Source organism: Microcaecilia unicolor, chromosome 4 (assembly GCF_901765095.1).
Source record: "Microcaecilia unicolor chromosome 4, aMicUni1.1, whole genome shotgun sequence".
NCBI classification, from domain to species: Eukaryota; Metazoa; Chordata; class Amphibia; order Gymnophiona; family Siphonopidae; genus Microcaecilia; species Microcaecilia unicolor.
This window is the reverse complement of record NC_044034.1, coordinates 65,020,810-65,041,888: the sequence shown is the minus strand read 5'-3', so window position 1 is coordinate 65,041,888 and position 21,079 is coordinate 65,020,810. Positions and strand designations below refer to the sequence as shown.

Below are 21,079 nucleotides of genomic sequence, written 5' to 3'. Positions count from 1 at the left end.
TTTAGTATCGACCATACTGAAGTTAAGGTGGTTGCACATGACCATATATAGTAAACCTTTGAAATTCTCTCTATCTCCACCTGCTGGTAGACGGACATAACCCACAAGTGTCTGGATTGATCTGTTGGGACTCGTCTGGATTGATCTGTTGGGACTCATGGAAAGAAAATGATCAGGTAAGGACTAATTTTACCTCCCCCCCCAAAAAAAACAAACAAACAGTGTTTTAGAAATGACTTTTTACAATAGAAATTTAAATTTTTAGTAATGCTAAATCCCACCCCACCCCACCCCCAATGAAAGCGTATTTTATTCCACCTTCTTTCCAACCTAATGAAAGTTGGAAAGAAGTATACCAAAGGATGGAAAATGTCTGGAGGCAGGATAAACTCTCAAAATTAATGGCATGGGATGAAACCGCATGGAGTAAAAACTGGTGAAAAGACAAGAGTTCAAAAATGAACTAATTGGACTGGGGGGTTCCAAAGACATAACCCCCCCCCCCCCCGCAGGTCAGCTTCAGCATAGAAACTAAAGTGAATCTATTAAGGAATTCATCCTTTCAAATTGTCTCTCCCCTGTTCTGTACTGTTCCCCAACAGCATACAATAGCGCCACAGTCTTTTGGAGGGGGGAGGAGACCTTTCACTGTACTATAGTAACATAAGAGGGAAATTATATAACAGCACCTATTTTATGCTTATTTATAAAGGGACATAGGTGTCTTGTGCCTTTTATAAAATTAAATATTCATAATCAGCCTTCATGATGCATACATTTTACACCTGTTCCTGAGAAGTGTGTGCATGTGTTGTATATATGAATTTTTGAATTTTAAGTTTAATAATTTTTTATTGATGAATGCAGATATAAAACAATTCCATGCCCATCAGTAGCACTCTGGCCATAAACATTTCAAACCTGTACTAATACAGCTGAACTGCTATCATCAACTTTTCTTGTATTTCTCCCCTCTAACCTTCCCCCCTCCCCTCCCCCCCTCCGCAGTACTATATTGATTAACAATGGCATATATATGCAAAAGTGTTGTACATAACTATTATCAATAAATCTGCATATTAACTTTAAAATGTCTCAAATAGTAACCTGAACACTCTGCAACAAGATTTAAAAATAAATATAAACTACTGGTGCCATTTTGTGGTCTTGGTTTTTGTTTCATTGCTCTATTATACTGTAGTTCTGCCAGTCTGCAAATTATCACCCACTTAGCAGGAGAATCACGTCGCATCTATATGGTGCCCCTTTCTCTGTCCCACTCCCATAACCTACCCCCCTATACTATACCTACCCCCTCTTCCCGTCCCCCCCCCCTACCAACCCCCCCTAAGGTATCTTCTAGAATTAACCCACCTATACCCCATGCCCTCTTCCGACAAAGTCAAAGGGAATTTAGTACCAAACTTCTACCTCTTGTATGCAGCGATTGAATGTATGGGCCCCAAATGTCCAAGAAAGTCTTCCTCCTCCTACAGGAGCCTCTTAATCCCCGGCGTTCATAAAGCATCAGCTCGTGAAATCTATTTCTCCAGTGCCAGAAGTCCGGGAGAGTACTGCCCACCCATTGACAGAGTAGCAACCTCTTGCCAACCAAACAGGCCTTACGGACCAAGTGTTTCCCAGATGTACTCAAGACAAAAACCTCATGCCTATCCAGCAGTACACCCATCGGAGAACATATAATCCTAGAGCCCAGCAAAGATGACAGATACTTCAAAACAGCAATCCAAAAGCGCTTTACCTGAAAGCATTCCCACAAACAGTGGAACAGAGAGCCTGGCACTCTCCCACACTTTTCACATAACGGGTCTTCCACCTCTCCCATCTGAAAAAGCTGAGTTTTTGTGAGATACGCTCTATGAAGAATTCGATATTGACATTCACGGAGGCCCGCATTACCCGTCATCTCCGGGATCCGAGAAGTCAATGTATCAAAATCTAAGGATAACCCCGGCCTTTAGCCCACCTCATCCTAATTAACTCTCTGTCCTTCTTAAGCGGCAATTTCCCTAATATCTTATACAACTTTGAGACTGACAGTCGATCCGTACCCTCTCTGTCCAAAAATTGCCTCATCCGATGACAATGCCTGTCTCTCAAAGCCTCCAAATCTAGGGACTGCACATAGTGTGCTACTTGGTGATAGGCAAAAATGTTGTTCATATCGTAACCAATACCTAGAGCTCCCAGATTTAACAGCCTCCCTTGCTCATTTAACAAATGTTCCAGACGACTGATACCCAAGTGCCCCCAGACCCGAAATGTCCCATTATCCATCCCTGGCTTAAAAGACAAATTACCACAGATAGGCAGCATATCCGACGTGTGGATCGATAAGCCCCAAACACCCATCAGCTCTTTCCAGAGAGACCGCAGAGATGTCAACAGCAGGCTATTCCGCAGGTGCTCCGGAACACTAGCCCTGGGCGCCTGTATTAAAAAATAGAAGTGACAAGGGGCAAAAAACTGGCCCTCAATTGTACGGGGTGTATAATCTTCCCGGTCAAAAAACCAGTCACCAAAATACCTCAATAAACATGCCCTATTATATCTTTTCAGGTCTGGCAAGGAGTCACATTCAATCTATATATCTCAGCCAGGTTCATAGACAGCCAAACCCCCAGATAACAAAATGAGCCATGCGCCCACCGGAGCGGAAAAGTCTGCCCCCACTCCCTCTTCCGCTCCTCTGAGGAGGCCAGTGCCAAGGATTTCATATAGTTAAGTTTGAACCCTGCATAATCGCCAAACTCCTTAAAAAGTTCTAACAAAGCTGGGAGTGACTGGGAGGGTTGTGTCAAATGCACCAGTAAGTCATCCGCAAAGGCCGACAATAAGAACCGCGAGACACCTATCGGCACTCCCTTGATCTCTGGATGGGTTTGTATTGCTCTAACCATACCCAGACATGTGCCTTAGGCTCCAGATAAAACACCTGAATCGCATCTAGAAAGAACCCCTGGATACCATATTGTTTCAAAGTCTCAAACAGATAGTGCCAGTTCACCCTGTCAAAAGCTTTCTCTGCGTCAAAGCTGATTAACAGAGAAGCCAGACGCCTATGTTGTACCGTCTCTAAAGAGGCCAAATGAATATTTGAATTTTATAAATGTATGCACCTGGCAACTTTGCTCCAGCATCGCCCAAAATATGTACCCCAGAAATCTCGTTGCCATCTTTATCAAGGTTTAGGACTGGGCTTTAAACCTGCTTCTATACTTGAGCTGTTTTGAAGGAGTGGCTGTATATTAAGATGGGTTTATGATTGGTAAAGCAGGCAAACAGGAGATAGAAGCAGGAAGAAACAGGAGAGAGAACAAGTCACAGTCTGCCTGCTTTGGTGCTGCTAAGTGCACTGTGGGTAAAACGTATAAATATACTAACCTAAACTGTACATAGATTGCATAAAAATAAGCACACTTTTTTTTTCTTTTTCTTCTGTCTACTTTATTTGTATATATACCAACACACAGCTTTCCATGTGTAAAGTATGCTTTATATGTGGAAAATACTCTATAAAATTACCCCAAAGTGGCCCAGCTTCAAACCTGTGAGTATTACTGCTAAAAGAATTGGGAAGAATTATGAAATGAGGGAGAATTTGCCTGGTAATAGTGGATAAAAGCTAATAGCACCAAATCAAATCCCCAGCTTTAAGCATCTACAAATCTCTAGGATCAGAAAGAAATTACCAGGCCAAAATGAGGTGGGGGGGACACTTTTAACCCCTGTTGTATAACTCTTTATAGTTTTTGTTGAGTTGGAAAGAATAAAATGAGATACCAAGATATCCTAAAATATTTATCCTATCTTCTTGATTTTCCTCTCAATTGTTCCCCTCCCCAGATTAGAACTCTGTTATGGTGACAATAAATTCCATGTTTGACTGAGAAATTAGATTGTAAATATCAAGAAATATACAGGGATAGTAAAATGTGTTATGTATCCAAAGCAATAGTTCTCAACCCAGTCCTCGTGACACAACCAGTCAGGTTTGCAGAATACCCACAATGAATATGCATAAGAACTTTGGTGCACTACCACCATTTATGCAAATCTATCTCGTGTGTATTCATTGTGGATATTCTGAACTTGCCTGATAGATTGTCCCGAGGACTGGGTTAAGAATCCCTGATACAAATGACTTGCCAATAATTCTAATTTTTTTTTCTGTAGGTGCTGATAATATAAATTCTCCATTGCCACCAATATTCTGTACTCCTGGTATAAAAATACATAAAAAGGAAAATATAAAGCCAGTGGAAACTCTTGAAACAGCACATCCAAGTAATGATGAGTTAACACCACCAGCTCCCAGCTTCCAAACACAATGTTTACAAAATGAAACTGTTGTAAGTTGCTGGCATCCTATCAGAAGGGACACCAAGAGGGTAGAGGGAATTAACCAGAATATACCGAGTGTGATAAAATGTCAGGAATATTTATAAATTAGGTTACCAAAGTATTTTCAAAAAGTAATATCAAAATTGTAATAGACCAGAATATTAAGCTCAAATCTTTCTAGCTACTTGATAAATAATATACGGAATGCTTGTGGAGTATGGGGGTAATTTTAAAAGCCATTTCTGACAACTCCTCAGTCTAACTGAAAGTAGTAAGAATGCTCCCATAGTTTTGAAGAGTGTTGGGGAGGGGGGGAGTTGGGGTGGATGGGGGAACTGGTTGACACAAAAAAAACTAGCAGCTGTTTGGTTCAAGCAATGTATTCTGTTGTTGTGCAATATTGAAACTGTTGCAATGTTTAATATGTTGAATTGTCAAAAAATAGTTGAAACATAAAAGCCATTTCTGTTAAGATTGTCTATTTCTGATGGAAATACTTTTATAAAATTGCCTCTTACCACCTACTTTTGGGGGCCTTCTTACTAAGCTGCATTAGGTGCTAATGCATGAATGTAGTTTGGATGTTTCTGTGCTAACCAGTTAGCCCCCGGTAATGCAAATGCACTAAGTGGTTAGCACAGGATTACTGCGTGAGCCCTTACTGTATGGGTGGTGGTAAGTGCTCACTTGGTAATTTTTAAAAATGGCCACATGCAAATGGCAACATTAGTGAATGGCATTTTTTTTTTTTTTGTATAAAGGGCTATTTTATGGCTGAGGATAAGAATGACCAAAACAAGTTATATCAATTTCACCATATTAGAAACGGTCTAAATCTAAAAATATCCTCTAGGGTAGCACCAAGAGACAGGCAGAGCTCCGGAGTCTCAATGCGTGGATGAGACGATGGTGCAGGGAGGAGGGTTGGAGGGTTTTAGATTTGTTAGGAACTAGGCAACATTCTGGGGAAGCGGGATCCTATTCCGAAAGGATGGGCTCCACCTTAACCAGGGTGGGACCAGGCTGCTGGCATCTGCATTTAAAACGGATATAGAGCAGCTTTTAAACTAGAAACTGGGGGAAGGCCGACAGTCGCTCAAAAGCACATGGTGCGGGATAAGGTATCTTTCAAAGAGATATCACCAAAACAGGGAAGATAGGGTATCCTGATAGTGAGGTTGCAAAAGAGACCGTAGTAGATCAGGTGTCCTTAAATAAAAATCAAACAAAAGATTGCAAATTAATACTGTCGAGTACTAAGCATGATGTAAATAGGAACAACAAACGAGTTTGAAATGTCTATATGCGAATGCCAGGAGCCTAAGAAATAAGATGGGAGAGTTAGAATATATTGCACTAAACGAAAAATTAGATATAATAGGCATCTCTGAGACCTGATGGAAGGAGGATAACCAAAGGGGCACTGTCATACCGGGGTATAAATTATATCGTAGTGATAGGGTGGATTGAAATTCCATGTGTAAAGGGGAAAAGGATAGATAGGAGTGTACTACCGTCCGCCTGGCCAGGATGAACAGACGGATGCAGAAATGTTAAAGGAAATTAGGGACGCAAACAAACTGGGCAACACAATAATAATGGGTGATTTCAATTACCCCGATATTGACTGGGTAAATGGAACATCAAGGCAAGCTAGGGAGGTAAAATTCCTTGATGAAATCAAGGACAGCTTCATGGAGCAGCTGGTACAGGAGCCGAAGAGAGAAGGAAAAATTCTAGACCTAGTCCTTAGTGGAGCACATGATCTGGTGCGGGAGGTAATGGTGCTGGGGCCGCTTGATAACAATGATCATCATATGATCGGATTTGATATTAGCTTTGAAGTAAGTATACATAGGAAATCAAATATGTTAGCGTTCAACTTTAAAATGAAAAGAACGGTGAAAAAAAAAACTTAGAGGAGCAGCTGCGTGGATGCTGTTCAAAAATACCATCCTGGAAGCCCAGGCCAAATATATTCCACCTGTTAAAAAAGGAGGACGGAACACCAAACGACAGCCGGCGTGGTTAAAAAGTGAGGTGAAGGAAGCTATTAGAGCTAAAATTAAATCCTTCAGAAAATGGAAGAAGGAACCGACTGAAAATAATAAGAAGCAGCATAAGGAATGTCAAGTCAAATGCAAAGCGCTGATAAGGAAGGCTAAGAGGGACTGCGAAAAAAAGATTGCGCTGGAGGCAAAAACACATAGTCAAACTTTTTTTAGGTATATTAAAAGCAGGAAGCCGGCAAAAGAATCGGTTGGACCGCTAGATGACCGAGGAGTGAAAGGGGCAATCAGTGAAGACAAAGCCGTAGCGGAGAGATTAAATTAATTCTTTGCTTCAGTCTTCACTGAGGAAGATTTGGGTGGGATGCCGGTGCCAGAAATGGTATTTGAAGCTGACAAGTCAGAGAAACTTAATGAATTCTCTGTAAACCTGGAGGATGTAATGGGGCAGTTCTACAAACTGAAGCGTAGCAAATCTGGACCGGATGGTATTCATCCCAGAGTACTGATAGAACTGAAAAATGAGCTTGCCAGAGCTATTGTTAGTAATATGTAATTTATCCTTAAAATCGAGCGTGGTACTGGAAGATTGGATGTAACGCTGATTTTTTAAAAAGGTTCCAGAGGAGATCCGGCAAATTATAGACTGGTGAGTCTGATGTCGGTGCCGGGCAAAATGGTAGAGACTATTAAGAACAAAATTACAGAGAATATTCAAAAGCATGGATTGAGACAAAGTCAACATGGATTTAGTGAAGGGAAATCTTGCCTCACAAATCTACTACATTTCTTTGAAGGGATGAACAAACATGTGGATAAAGGTGAGCTGGTTGATATTGTGTATCTGGATTTTCAGAAGGCGTTTGACAGTTACCTCATGAAAGACTCTAGAGGAAATTGGAGAGTCTTGGGATAGGAGGTAGTGTTCTAGTGTGGATTAAAAACTGGTTAAAAGAGAGAAAACAGACAGTAGGGTTAAATGGCCAGTATTCTCAATGGAGATGGGTAGTTAGTGGGGTTCCCCAGGGGTCTGTGCTGGGACCGCAGTTTTTTAACATATTTATATATTACCTAGAGTTGGGAGTAACTAGTGAGGTAATTAAATTTGCTGATGACACAAATTTATTCAAAGTCGTTAAATTGCGGGAGGATTGTGAAAAATTACAAGAGGACCTTACGAGACTGGGCGTCTAAATGGCAGATGACTAATGTGAGCAAGTGCAAAGTGATGCATGTGGGAAAGAGGAACCCAAATTATAGCTACATCATGCAAGGTTCCACGTTAGGAGTCACAGACCAAGAAAGGGATCTAGGTGTCACTGATGATGAGTTGAAACCTTCTGCTCAGTGTGCTGCTGCGGCTAAGAAAGCAAATAGAATGTTAGGTATTATTAGGAAAGGAATGGAAAATAAAAATAAGGATGTTATAATGCCCTTGTATCGCTCCATGGTGTGACCGCACCTCGAATATTGTGTTCAATTCTGGTCGCCGCATCTCAAAAAAGATATAGTGGAATTAGAAAAGGTGCAGAGAAGGGCGACAAAAATGATAAAGGGGATGGGACGACTTCCCTATGAGGAAAAGTTAAAGCGGCTAGGGCTCTTCAGCTTGGAGAAAAGGTGGCTGAGGGGAGATATGATAGAGGTCTATAAAATAATGAGTGGAGTTGAATGAGTAGATGTGAAGCATCTGTTTACATTTCCCAAAAATACTAGGACTAGGGGGCATGCGATGAAGCTACAATGTAGTAAATTTAAAACGAATCTGAGAAAACTTTTCTTCACTCATTGTTACCAGAGAATGTAGTAAAGGCGGTTAGCTTAGCGGAGTTTTAAAAAGGTTTGGATGGCTTCCTAAAGGAAAAGTCCATAGACCATTATTAAATGGACTTGGGGAAAATCTACTATTTCTGGGATAAGCAGTATAAAATGTTTTGTACTTTTTTGGGATCTTGCCAGGTATTTGTGACTTGGATTGGCCACTGTTGAAAACAGGATACTGGGCTTGATGGACCTTTGGTCTTTCCCAGTATGGCAATACTTATGTACTTATATAATGGTGAGTTTTGGAGAAATACAGGAAACTTATAAATTAGCAATATTCAAAAACATGGAGGTAAATACTGATACAGATAATGCTAAAGCATAAATCTTAAGTATGACCACTTACAAACTGTAGTCGATCAAAAAGTAATCCATAAGTTGCAAAACCTCCAAATATTCATTTCTTTAACAATATCAAAAAATATCTAAGCTCTTTAATAGTGTCCACCAAATAAACATAGTGTATCCCAAATAAAGCCATCTAATTCATATATGAAAAGCAAAATTCATACTACCCCATTGTTGCATGGAACAATTTTAATTTAGTGTTTGTAGATGTAAAGTGTAGTTCATTGTACAAAAACTTGAACATAACTTTAGCAGACCAAGGGGCTGATTCACTAAGTTGTGTTCTCCCCCCCCCCCCCCCCCCCCCCCCCCCCCCGCAATGGGTTTTCCAGAGTTGAAGCTCCTAAGTTTCATAGCTGTGGTAATTCAACCCCTTTTTGTGTATTTTCCAGTAGACAAGGGGTGGTAACTTTTATAAAGGCTTTTTCATGCATATATGCTTTTATATATTCTTAAAAGGTCTCTTATAAAATTAGTTCCCCCCCCCCCCCCCCATGTACAAGTATGCACTATATGAAAATAGGCATATACTTGTATGTGACATGGGTATAGATGTGTTTGGGGGGATTAGTTTGGGCAGAGCCATGAAGTATGCATGTAAGTTATTAAACATCAATGTGTGTACTTCTGCCAAAGCAGCATAAAATCTGTTTTACTTTTGAGATCTTGTCAGGTACTTGTGAATGGGATTGGCCACTGTTGGAAAAGGATACTGAGCTTGATGGATATTTGGTCTTATTTAGACTGCTGCATTTTGGTCACAATTGCTGCAGATTTTCTTAAGGCTCATAGGCTTACAACTTGTTGCAAAATTCTCAGAATGTGCAAAATAGCTCAGTGAATCAGACTATTAGATGCTATCAAAATTCTAAACTGGTTGTTTTTTTTCTTTTTGTGTGCTTGTTTGTTCTCCTTCCTGTTTCCAAATGTGCACCGACTTCTCTCAAGATTTCAGACTATGAAAGAATGCTTCAAACGCCCCAGCATCCAGAAATGGCTTCTTCTCTGACTGACATCTTAAAGGTGTTTATGGACTTTGATTTTAATCAGCAGTTAAATTTTCAGGACTATAACAGTGTGTTTATCAAATATGTACTTTGATTTTTTTAAATATGGTTTATCTTATTTGAAAATTAATTTCTATACAATTGTGTTGCATTACTTATTAGCTTTATAGCCGGTTTCCTACAGGGAACTTGGCCTATTTAAGATCATGCCTCTTTTTTGATTTTGAAGAATTCATCCAATTTCATTAAAATGTTCTGCCATAGAACACCCAGTGATATGAAGTTCTTGCTTTCAGATCCACCTAGTTACCCAGTTCTACAAGGAAAACATTTTTTAGTTTTTGAATTTAAAGTAGTTTTGTTTTTTTAATTAAGTTTCAACAAGTCTAGTGGACAAGCCAGAATAACAATTACCTGTCCTCTACTGCAATTAGCATACACATCATTAGCATACACATCAACAAGATGTTGCAACAGTCTTCAGTAAACACCAAAACAGTATAATATTTTTGTAGTTCTTGATTCTACCCATTGAATTTGTTGCTGCAGGTTTTGTAATGCATCATATGATCATCTGAAATCCAGAACTGACCTAAAATCTCCCTCCTGGAACTGGGTTACTTGGCAGCTCTGCACTTTTCATATACCTTTGATGCCCATGATATTGTTGGTCTGCTTACAATTATCACATATTAATCACCCCTGTTAACAAAACCACAACTGATTGGTGCTAGAACACGCACAGTCTTGGGTTTGTTTCTTACACTAATAAAACAAATATTTGCTTAGAAGTGAAAGAAAAGTTTATTCTAGAAACAAGTAATAGCTCAAGTAAAGGCTAATGCAAGCCTGAAATACAGAAATGAAATGATTAGAGGGACTCCCTTGTCTCCAAGCCAGTTCAGTGCCTTGGGAAAAAGGACGCCCCCCCCTCCCCACACACACACACATAGATTTCCCTCATTTGTATACAGTTTGATTTAGTACATGTTATACAAATTCTCAGAATGTGCAAAATAGCTCAGTGAATCAGACTATTAAATGCTTTCAAAATTCTAAACTGGTTGTTTTTTTTTGTTTTTGTGTGCTTGTTTGTTCTCCTTCCTGTTTCCAAATGTGCACCGACTTCTCTCAAGATGTCAGAGTATGAAAGAATGCTTCAAACGCCCCAGCGTCCAGAAATGGCTTCTTCTCTAATGACTGACATCTTAAAGGTGTTTATGGACTTTGATTTTAATCAGTAATTAAATTTTCAGGACTATAACAGTGTGTTTATCACGGAGAGAGTAGTGGATGCTTGGAATGCCGTCCTGTGGGAGGTGGTGGAAATGAAAACGGTAACAGAATTCAAACATACGTGGGATAAGCATAAATGAATCCTGAGCAGAAGGAATGGATCCTCAGGAGCTTAGTCAAGATCGGGAGGCGGGGCTGGTGGTTGGGAGGCGGGGATAGTGCTGGGCAGACTTATACGGTCTGTGCCAGAGCCGGTGGTGGGAAGCGGGACTGGTGGTTGGGAGGCAGGGATAGTGCTGGGCAGACTTATACGGTCTGTGCCGGGGCTGGTGGTTGGGAGGCAGGGATAGTGCTGGCCAGACTTATACGGTCTGTGCCAGAGCCGGTGGTTGGGAGGCGGGGCTGGTGGTTGGGAGGCAGGGATAGTGCTGGCCAGACTTATACGGTCTGTGCCAGAGCCGGTGGTTGGGAGTCGGGGCTGGTGGTTGGGAAGCGGGGATAGTGCTGGGCAGACTTATACGGTCTGTGCCCTGAAGAGCAGAGGTACAAATCAAAGTAGGGTATACACAAAAAGTAGCACATATGAGTTATCTTGTTGGGCAGACTGGATGGACCGTGCAGCTCTTTTTCTGCCGTCATCTACTATGTTACTATGTTTATCAAATGTATGATTTTTTTAAATATGGTTTATCTTATTTGAAAATTAATTTCTATACAATTGTGTTGCATTACTTATTAGCTTTATAGCCGGTTTCCTACAGGGAATTTGGCCTATTTAAGATCATGCCTCTTTTTTGATTTTGAAGAATTCATCCAATTTCATTAAAATGTTCTGCCATAGAACACCCAGTGATATGAAGTTCTTGCTTTCAGATCCACCTAGTTACCCAGTTCTACAAGGAAAACTTTTTAGTTTTTGAATTTAAAGTAGTTTTGTTTTTTTAATTAAGTTTCAACAAGTCTAGTGGACAAGCCAGAATAACAATTACCTGTCCTCTACTGCAATTAGCATACACATCAACAAGATGTTGTAACAGTCTTCAGTAAACACCAAAACAATATAATATTTTTGTAGTTCTTGATTCTACCCATTGAAATTGTTGCTGCAGGTTCTGTAATGCAACATATGATCATCTGAAATCCAGAACTGACCTAAAATCTCCCTCCTGCAACTGGGTTACTTGGCAGCTCTGCACTTTTCATATACCTTTTGATGCCCATGATAATTGTTGGAGTCTGCTTACAATTATCACATATCACCCCTGTTAACAAAACTACTACTACTACTTATCATTTCTATATCGCTACTAGACGTACGCAGCCCCAACTGATTGGTGCTAGAACACGCACATTTTGGGGTTTGTTTCTTACACTAATAAAACAAATAATATTTGCTTAGAAGTGAAAGGTTATTCTAGAAACAAGTATTCCATAGCGTCCCCAGATTAATCCAGAGACTTGTGGGTTATGACCCTCCACTAGCAGGTTAAATAGAGAGAACACCGGTTCGCCCACAAGAGGGCATGTGCAGCCAGCTTACCTTCAGTATTCTCTCTATCTAGCAGATGAAGAGACATTCTGTGCAGCTCTGAAGTGATTTGGCTCCTATCCCGTTCACTTGATTTGGGGTTGAGGTGCTTTGCGCACGTTGGGGTTAGACCTGGTGGTGCCAGGTCCCTACCCGTCTCACCCCACCAGCCTACTGCTGCTTAGGGATTCGTCTGTCGGTGTTTTCTCTCCTGCCTCTTAAAAAAAAAAAAAAAACTTCACAGAGACACGAACACATATCCCTACAGGTTAAGCAGTGTTTTCTCAGTCCTCAGAGTTCCAGGCTTCAGAGATATGTGAGCGCTAGGCTGGGAGCTGGTCTTAGGCCCATGTCGGAGTCAGAGTCCGTCAAAAGGTGTTCGCGCTGCGGGGCGCGTTGGATGGTCATATCTGTGCAGCTCTGGATTGATTGGCTCCTGGCCTGGTCCCCTGGGTCTAGTTGAGTGGCTGGGGTCTGAGGTGTCCCGGTCATGGGACTTGGGGGGTGCCCACCTGGTGGTGCCAGGTCCCTCCCTTCCTCCCCCTTCAACCCCTGTTCTCTGCCTGTCTGCGGTTTGTGGTTCTCACTCTCCTGACTTTAAAAATGAGTCTGATGTTTCTTTTGCTCTGGCGTCCTCTCCTGCCTTTAAAAAAAAAAAAAAAATCTCAGTCTGAGGTTTGTCCAGCACGGCAAGCTCATGCCGGCTTGCAGTACCAGCTGAATGGTGTGAGGACCGGCTTGGCAAGTGTCAGCGATTCCCGAGGGGGTGAGTACTCACTATCCTATCTGTGCCATTGGGCAGATCAAAAGCGGCTCCCAGTGTGGGAGCCACTGGACTGCTGCAGTTTCCCGTGCTGGAGTTCCACTGTACAGCCCAACTCTGTGGCAGTGTGCTCCTTCCCTCCCAGCTCATTTTGGGGGGCGCAGGGCAGTTGTTTTCTTGGGTGTGCGTGTGCACATGATGGCGCCATCTTTCTTGCCACTCCACATGGCAATGCTGAAGCCCCATTGCTCCCCTCGGTCCTGATGTGCTTGCAATTCAGGCAGTTTTATATGTAGACTTTTCAGAAATGTGACTGGGGAACTGGTGTGGATCACTCCCAGTTTCTTCAGATTGGTTTATTTAAGGGCTTCTAAGAAAGGAGGCCTGGGGAGGTTTGCAGACTCCAGTGGGAGTACTCGGGTCTTCCACAGCTTTCCAGGGGCGAGGTCGGAGACCCATTAGTCCCCTGCAGCTGTGCTGTGGCAGTGAGAGCCTTAAGCTGCAGCTTGGAAAGTACTGACTATCTGAAAGTCTTCTAGTAGAGATGCCTGTGCTTCACTTGGTGATTTTCACTAAGAATATTTCTGAGGTTCAGGGTGTGTGTACATCATTAATGGAAGGGAGAAAGGGATCAGGATTAGGGATCCTACTCTAGGTTTTTCACTCTTTCCCTCTTCCCCTGTCTCAGAGCATGGCAGTACAGTTTGTTTAGTTAGTCAGGCTTAGGGCTGTTGACTCCATGTTTCTGTGAGAAATGTTACATTTTGAGGCTAGTGCAGGCCTCTAAGGTTTCTCTCTGTTTCCATGGTAATCCTGCACCCTCTGTGCTCCCCTGGTGGCATTTGGTGTGTGTGTATTGTTTACATCAAACTAGTTTTATTGAGGAGGGTGGCTGGCCTTTCAGCCTGAAGGTTACAGGTTCAAGGCTGGTTTTATCCAGCCTATTAGAAACTGTGGGCTCAGCTAGATTTCCAGTGGGGCATATTTTATTTCATTCTCTCTTATTGCTTGCCTGGCCAAGTAGTTCTTATATGACTGGAACAGTTTTCAGAACTCTTCAGTACTAAAGATTGCCCTTCTCTCTCTCTCTCTCTCTCTCTTTGCACACTGATACTGGCCATACCTTTGCATATTAGCCTCAGCTACCTGGTATCTGCAGCGTACCCGATACCTCTAATTGCTTCTATGGTATTTTTGGCATCTTTTCATGGTATGGGGTACCTACATTTCATGGGGAGTGGTCCAGGAGCTACTTCAGTGTAGAGGTAGCTTAATAGTTGTTGCAATCAGCTGAGAGTAAGCACAGAACATACAAACATTAGGAGTCCTGAGCCCCCCCTTCCCACAAAGTTCCCTACAATAGTTACAATCTGTTTTCTTCCTTTCCTATAGGGAAAATGGGCTAGTTTTTAGCTCAGTTGAAATTCTAGGTCAAAGTGTTGTCATACCTGGAGTCGGGGGATTTATTTTCCCCAAAGTTTTCTTGTACGTTGCTATCCATTTATAAGCAACAAACTGGAATGCTAGCCCTGTGGTAGAAGGATAAGCTTTAGGTCCTCCTAGTGGTACTGTTTTTTGTTTTGTTTTTTAGACACCAAGGGAGTGCACGTCCATTTTATAACACATAAAGCCCTGCTTCCTATAAGATAGGAATTGGGATGTCCAGGTCAGGATGTTTAAATTTCCCTGAGTATTTTACAAAATGCTCTGCCAAACTCAGTCTCTTATAAAATGTCCATATATTTTCTAGCATCCTTATAGGTTATTTGCTGGTATGTACAGTGAGTGAGCATTGATTTTACAAACCTACAGGTCATGAAAGAGAGCAGCATCACACGAGCCACTAAGTACATGTAGAGGTGGCAATTTCATAACGTGTATGAAGTGCTGGTATTCACAAGACTTTGTATATAAGAAATTCCTAAGTGAAATAGATCACCACCTCAGAAAAAGAAATACCACTGATGTAAGCACACTTGCCCTCCCAATCACTGTGAAGACCCCAGGTCCAAACATGCAGGGATCTAACACTTCGACATTTCTTAGAATTTGTTTTACAATATAGGGCTTGATGTTCAAAATGATTTAAACAGACAGGAGAGTTTATATTACCTGTCCAGGGCTAACTGGGCTTTTCAGTGGCACTGTCTGTTAGCACTCAATTTGGAAGGGGGGCATTCCAGGGGGGGGGGGGGAGAATTGGCACTTAAGTGCCGAATATTGCACAAATCGATTAAGTGGTTAAACATAACAGTATAAACAGGACTGCCTAAAAGGGTCCTGCCTCTGTGCTATGTTTTCACTTTCTCCATATACTCAAATTCAATGCTGGAGCCCAGACATGGTCTGGCATTGAATTTCCAGGTATAATGCTGATCGCCACCAGCTGAATATTGGGCCTGTACATGTTACCATTTTTAAAAATGGGAGGAAAAACAATACAGTTTTTTGGACTACCCAAAACAAATCTATACTATACTCTAAAATCTACACATCCTGTGGCATCCACATGTGGTAATAACAGTATTGTAAAATCAGTATTTAAACGTTTATGACATTTCCACGTGTAAATGCCACACATGACTTCTTTAAAGGTGCCCCCTCCCCCCAAAGAAAACATTAAAATTTGTGATTTACTGATTTTGATCAGTTATTTAATCACATTCCATTCCAGATTTCTCCAGATACTGTATATTGCATGTCAAATATGCTCTTCCAAGTAAATTTAGAAAAAACTGAGAAATACCAGTATAGTCATATTTTTTTTTTCTACTGGTTCAAGTAGTACCCTCCTTCCACCAAACACTAAAATACTGAACTAAGTTTATTTTTTTTCTAGGTTTTACCTAATTATTATAGGAATATTAAGACCCCTACACCAGTGAAAATAGAAAGCATAAAAGGAGCTGTTACAAGACAAGAAGGAAAGTTTAATTCAAAGCATATTGATAAAGAGAATGTGTGAGTATGAATTCTCTTCCACTTTTAGTAGATTCAAATAGGCAAGCAAAGGTTGGCTCAAAATCGATGAATGTAATTTAAATGGGTCTTCCTTTCCTGTGGTTTTGGGGCATGTTTTCATTCCTGATATAAACAGTTATTGTACTGTCCAAAAAGAAAACAATTGCAATAATGTATTTGTTTAATATTACTTTTAATGAAGGCATGTTGGGGGATGAAGAAGACATCAGTTATATTTTATTGGGACTTGTCTAAGAGAGTGTGTATTATTAGAAAATGTAATACTCTTTCCTGGCCTTGTCTGCAGGGGAAGCACTGGATTCATCAAATGTGATGATTAAGGAAAGTTGTGCTCAAAACAGAATCCTGTATCAAGCCACAAATAAAGGAGCCCAAATCATCTTCCAAAGAATCGGCTCTATGTGAGCAGCCTGATTTTAAAGAATGTTGCCCTTGAACCATTTAAAGACTTTCTACTCTGTACAATGTAGAAGATCATTTAACTTTCACACTGTTTTTCTTATTTACTATTTTTTTCAAGTTTGGCAAAGCATATCCAAGCCATACTGGAAATGTACAAAATGATTTATGCACACGTGCACCATGATGTGATCCAGTGTTTGGAGTTCTGTTCTATAATAGTGTCTGAGTCTTTGTTAATATAAAATTTAAATGTGTGGTGGTCCTAAAGATTCTTTATTCAGGATGAGGTATGATTTAATAGCACATCACTGGGTTGAGTAAAAATTGGTAAGACAGAGCAATGCAGCTCAACAATGAAGTGTTTCCTGGTTGCTCAGGGAAGCAGATAGCTGCTAGATAAAACAGTAATCAATTGTTTTTTTAAGTTCAGGAACAAAATATATTTTGAATTTTGATCCCCCAAAGAATCAATTCATCAGGATTTACAGTAGAATACAAGAGACACTATTTTGTATCCAGAACTCCTGGAAAGTCCTCTCCAAACACACATGTATGCACTAGGGGAATTTAGCCTACAATTGCTATGCCATGAGTCCCATATGTCTATGGTTCACAAACAGGATACTGCATGAGATGATTCTATTCTGGGGGTTGCAGTAGGCTGTATATAATGTTTTTGACTGCTGTTAAGACTTGGTGCTACTTAGTCTGTGCTAATCCAGGTGCGATTTATACCATCGCCTTTCGGGTTTCCGTCATTTTGCGTTTAAGGGTCAGAAGTTCAAGAGAGAACTGAGGTGAACATTTGTGAATGGGGCATAAGACCTTTTTTAGTGGTACAGTTTCTCTAGGGCATTAGCTAAGTGTGCATTCTAAATCAACTTGCGCTGACTTTCTAGTTGTACTATCCATATGGGGATAGTCCAAGACCTGTAGGAAATTCTCAGCAGTCAGCTTTTTCTGACCCCTTCCAAACTCTAGGAGGTGCCATTTGTTTCAGGTGCTTGCTTAGAGAAAATGTAATTAGAAAGGAGTTTGTCCATGATGGGGATGTTATTTGTTCGGGGATGTCAGCCACCTTGTATAACACCATATCTAGTATGCCCTTTTTGTGGGTTTCCAGAATTGATCGCCTGTTTGAATCCTAGTGTTATCAAATGTGTCCAGGAAGACAGCTGTGGTGGTATCTAGGATTTCAAGTGTCCCATCAACACCATGCTCACCTTTGTCTTAAGATCAAGGAGTTCTTACACATGCAAGTTGTAATAGTTCCAGTTGTGCCTAAATTATTCAATTAGGTGCTAATTGGCTATCAATGAGCCTTAATTGAATTAAAATAGAATTGTTACTAATTTGCTGTTGTAACTTCACTTAGGTGCTATTCTACAACCATAGTGCACAAATGCATACTGCGTACACAATGCATAGTACTGTTAGGGAAGGGGGGGGGCATTTGTTGAAAGCTGTAAAATTTGCTGTATATCTCAAATACCATGTTTTAAAGGATTCTTTTTTTTTTTTTTAAGTTTGTCTTGTTTGGCACTGTTTTCAGTCAAAAGATTTGAACTAGTGCACATAGGTGGGTCAGGGGTGTGTGTTGTAGTTTTGCGTATGTTATAAAATACTATCACTTAAGCACACAACTACCACCATTTTAGATGTCAAAATCAAATATTTTCCAAACGGGCACAACAGCTTCAAAAACATATAACAAATCTTCATATGGTGGAAGCTCATCCTACTGATTAACTGCATTTCCCAATGCTTTTTCATACCATATTTGTGGTCATGTAGCAAAAACAATATTTAATATGAACACCTTGAGCAATCAACCATCAATACATAATATTCAAACCATTGACTGGATCCAAACCATGTTAGATGTGACCATTTACACTAACCTCTGACATGCTGTAAGTGCTTTTGCCTAAAGTTGAGCATTTAAGTGTTGACTTATGTATTCTATGATAGCAATAATTGCTGTTATAGAATTGGCACTTTGTGTCCAAATGTAAGTACAAGTCTAGTAGAGGATAAATTCTCAAATGGTTATGTGAGAATTTATCCCATGATGTGCTGTTTACAAGGCGAGTATGAGCAGCCAAATTGGTCTCATCTCTGCTAGGTGCATTAAAAGGGATTCTGATACATTTAGATAGGGGATGGTGATTCTACACAGTTGGGTTGTGACCCAAGTAAGGCCTGCTACCCCTCCTCTCACTTTCTTTACTCTTAGTTGAAAGTAGATGTTGAAACCTGTTACTATAGACAGTGGTAAACCCCTTCATCTAGCTAGGTTTGTTATTCCTAAAATGTCTAGATTCTGTCAGATGACTATGGATCACTAAAGATTGCTTAAGTAGCTGATCTTGCATTCAGTAGGCCTGTACTTCCAAAGGCTGGCTGGTCTGGGGATGCTGGGTGTAGCAGTGAGGTGATAGTTTTGGTGTTTGACCTCTTGGGACTTTTGCCTTGGTTGTTAGGCATTATAGTTTTCTTTTCCACCAACAACTGCGATAGCAGAGGTCTCCTACTATAGCACTACTCAGTGTAAGCAGCGCTCTACACATATGTAGGTACTTTCTCAGCCCCTGGTGGGCTTAAGATCTAAGTTACTTTGTACCTCCTCTACTAGACTAAGGCATGATTTTGGTGTTGGATTCTACTTGGGCAAACTTTACTAAGTGGCATTACAGGCCTAAGTCTCTATGGATCAGAAACTATTCAGTGGCTTGGATGCAGCAAAGCAGGTGTCACCAGTTGGCATCACACAAGCCTAAAGGCAGCAGGTTAAGAGCAGTGTGAGAATAAAGACTTTTTTCAGATAAAAAGGCTTTTAGTACTGAAAAGCAAATGACTGTATTTTGTATTCCTGTAAGAGTGTGTTCTGGAAGTTTAATGAACTTTGGTTTCAGTAGAATCTTAAAAATAGTTATGTAATTAAAAATAACATTTCTGCTTGTAAAGTGTAGTTCACTTTTGCATTTTCTGGTTCTGATATTGTTGGCTGGAAGGAGGGTTAAATATAGACAAACCCAGCTCAGATCACAAGAAATGACAGTTGGTTACAAGGTGTAGAAAATGGAAGAAATGCAAAGTAAAACTGAGGACTGCATCAACACAGACTAAATAGAAGATTAAACACTATAACCTTTTGTTTATTTGCAACTCAATTTATCAATCTAAGAACACAACTCAGCCCAATGGAACTGAAAAAAATGTTACACGACTATATTGACTAGCTTTACTTGCGCCTCTGAAACTATCACTAGATGGAACTTGCAAGTAATAGTTCATTTGCTATAAAAAGAAGTACAAGGAGGAAAAAGGACTTCAGTGGCTCAGGTCACATCTAAAGTAAAACTTGGATTAATGACTCCCCTTACTGCTTCACCAGTCCTAAAAAAAAAAAAAAAAAAGCTTTGATATTTAATTTCACAATTTTTTTCCATAAAGTCCATCTCTATACAAACTCTCCTAGGTACTTATCTGGCGTAATACTGTTATGCTCTACAGCACAGCTATTTCACTCTGGCTTTTATCAGGGGCGTTTTTATTATGCAGCACTACCCTAAAAAGGACATCCTTTCAAAACCTAGCTGCCATTTTGAAAATGTATATTTGTAAGATTATATGCCAAGAATTATCTACAGTCCGGTTGATGTGAGAAATACTATAACTTTAAGCTTGCAGTCAAGTAAGCATAGCTGTGAATAATTTGCTGAATATATTTTTTAAGGTACCGAGAGTGCTGCATAATAAAAAAGCTCCTGATAAGCCAGGGTGAAACCAGCCATACTGAGTGTAGCAGCATTACTCTAGATCAGTACTTGGAAGAGAGTTTGAATGTGGATTTTATGGAATAAAGAACAAAAATTGTACAATTAAATATCAGAGGTTTTTTAAGACTAGTGAAGCAGTAAGCCAAGTCATTAGTCCAAGTTTTATTTTAAAGGTGACCTAAGCTTCTGCAATCCTTTTTCTTCCTTGTACTTTTTTTTTTTAATAGCAAATTAACTGTTACTTGCTAGTTCCATCTAAGAACTGGAGAAGAGCCCCACAGCTCCAGAAGCCTGACAGGTCACTGTGCCAGATGTCTGGGAAACTAATGGCAGCAGCCTAAAAACCAAGCAGACAAGATTTTTCATGCAGAACAGTATAAAGTTGTGGAATTTGTTGTCTTAGGCTGTGGTCTCAAGGTAGCTAACAGCAGAATTCAAGAGTTCTACACACGCTCCTGGAAGACAAGTCCATAAAAATTAGTAGCGAGGTAGCATTCAGAAAGCCCCTGATCAACCATGGACATGAGTCATGAGAACTAGATCTATCTTTTTTTGGAGCTGCTGGGTAATTATGACCCAGACTGGCCCCTGGTAGGGACAGTAGGCTTGGCTCAATAAATATTAACATAAGGTTATCTAAATATAAATGAAGCCAGATAGGACAACACATGAGAAAGTCACATTAAAACAAAAAAAAAAAAAGGCCAAAACCCTTAATTGGTCTTTCTGAGCTCAGGTATGTGTGTCAGTACTGCTGGACATTACCCCCAGTGCTTTAGCCAATTCATCCTACTTATTGTTGGAAAAGAAAATGCAATGCTCCCATGAGCACA

The 21,079-nt window shown here is 40.4% G+C and overlaps 1 protein-coding gene across 2 annotated transcripts in view; it reads left to right on the top strand.

The window, feature by feature from the left end:
- Nucleotides 1–16,798, top strand: part of SKA3 (spindle and kinetochore associated complex subunit 3) — a 129,518-nt gene extending 112,720 nt beyond the window's left edge. Inside the window, exons 7-11 of one of the 2 annotated variants that reach the window (XM_030200301.1) lie at nucleotides 4,198–4,373; nucleotides 9,495–9,569; nucleotides 10,690–10,767; nucleotides 15,920–16,041; nucleotides 16,349–16,797. In XM_030200301.1, the coding sequence (XP_030056161.1) occupies nucleotides 4,198–4,373; nucleotides 9,495–9,569; nucleotides 10,690–10,767; nucleotides 15,920–16,041; nucleotides 16,349–16,382 (485 nt within the window). In that variant the 3' untranslated portion in view covers nucleotides 16,383–16,797. Of the gene's footprint in view, nucleotides 1–4,197; nucleotides 4,374–9,494; nucleotides 9,570–10,689; nucleotides 10,768–15,919; nucleotides 16,042–16,348 lie in introns of both variants that reach the window. The other variant, XM_030200302.1, reaches the window with a different exon arrangement.
- The last annotated feature ends 4,281 nt before the right edge of the window (nucleotides 16,799–21,079 follow it).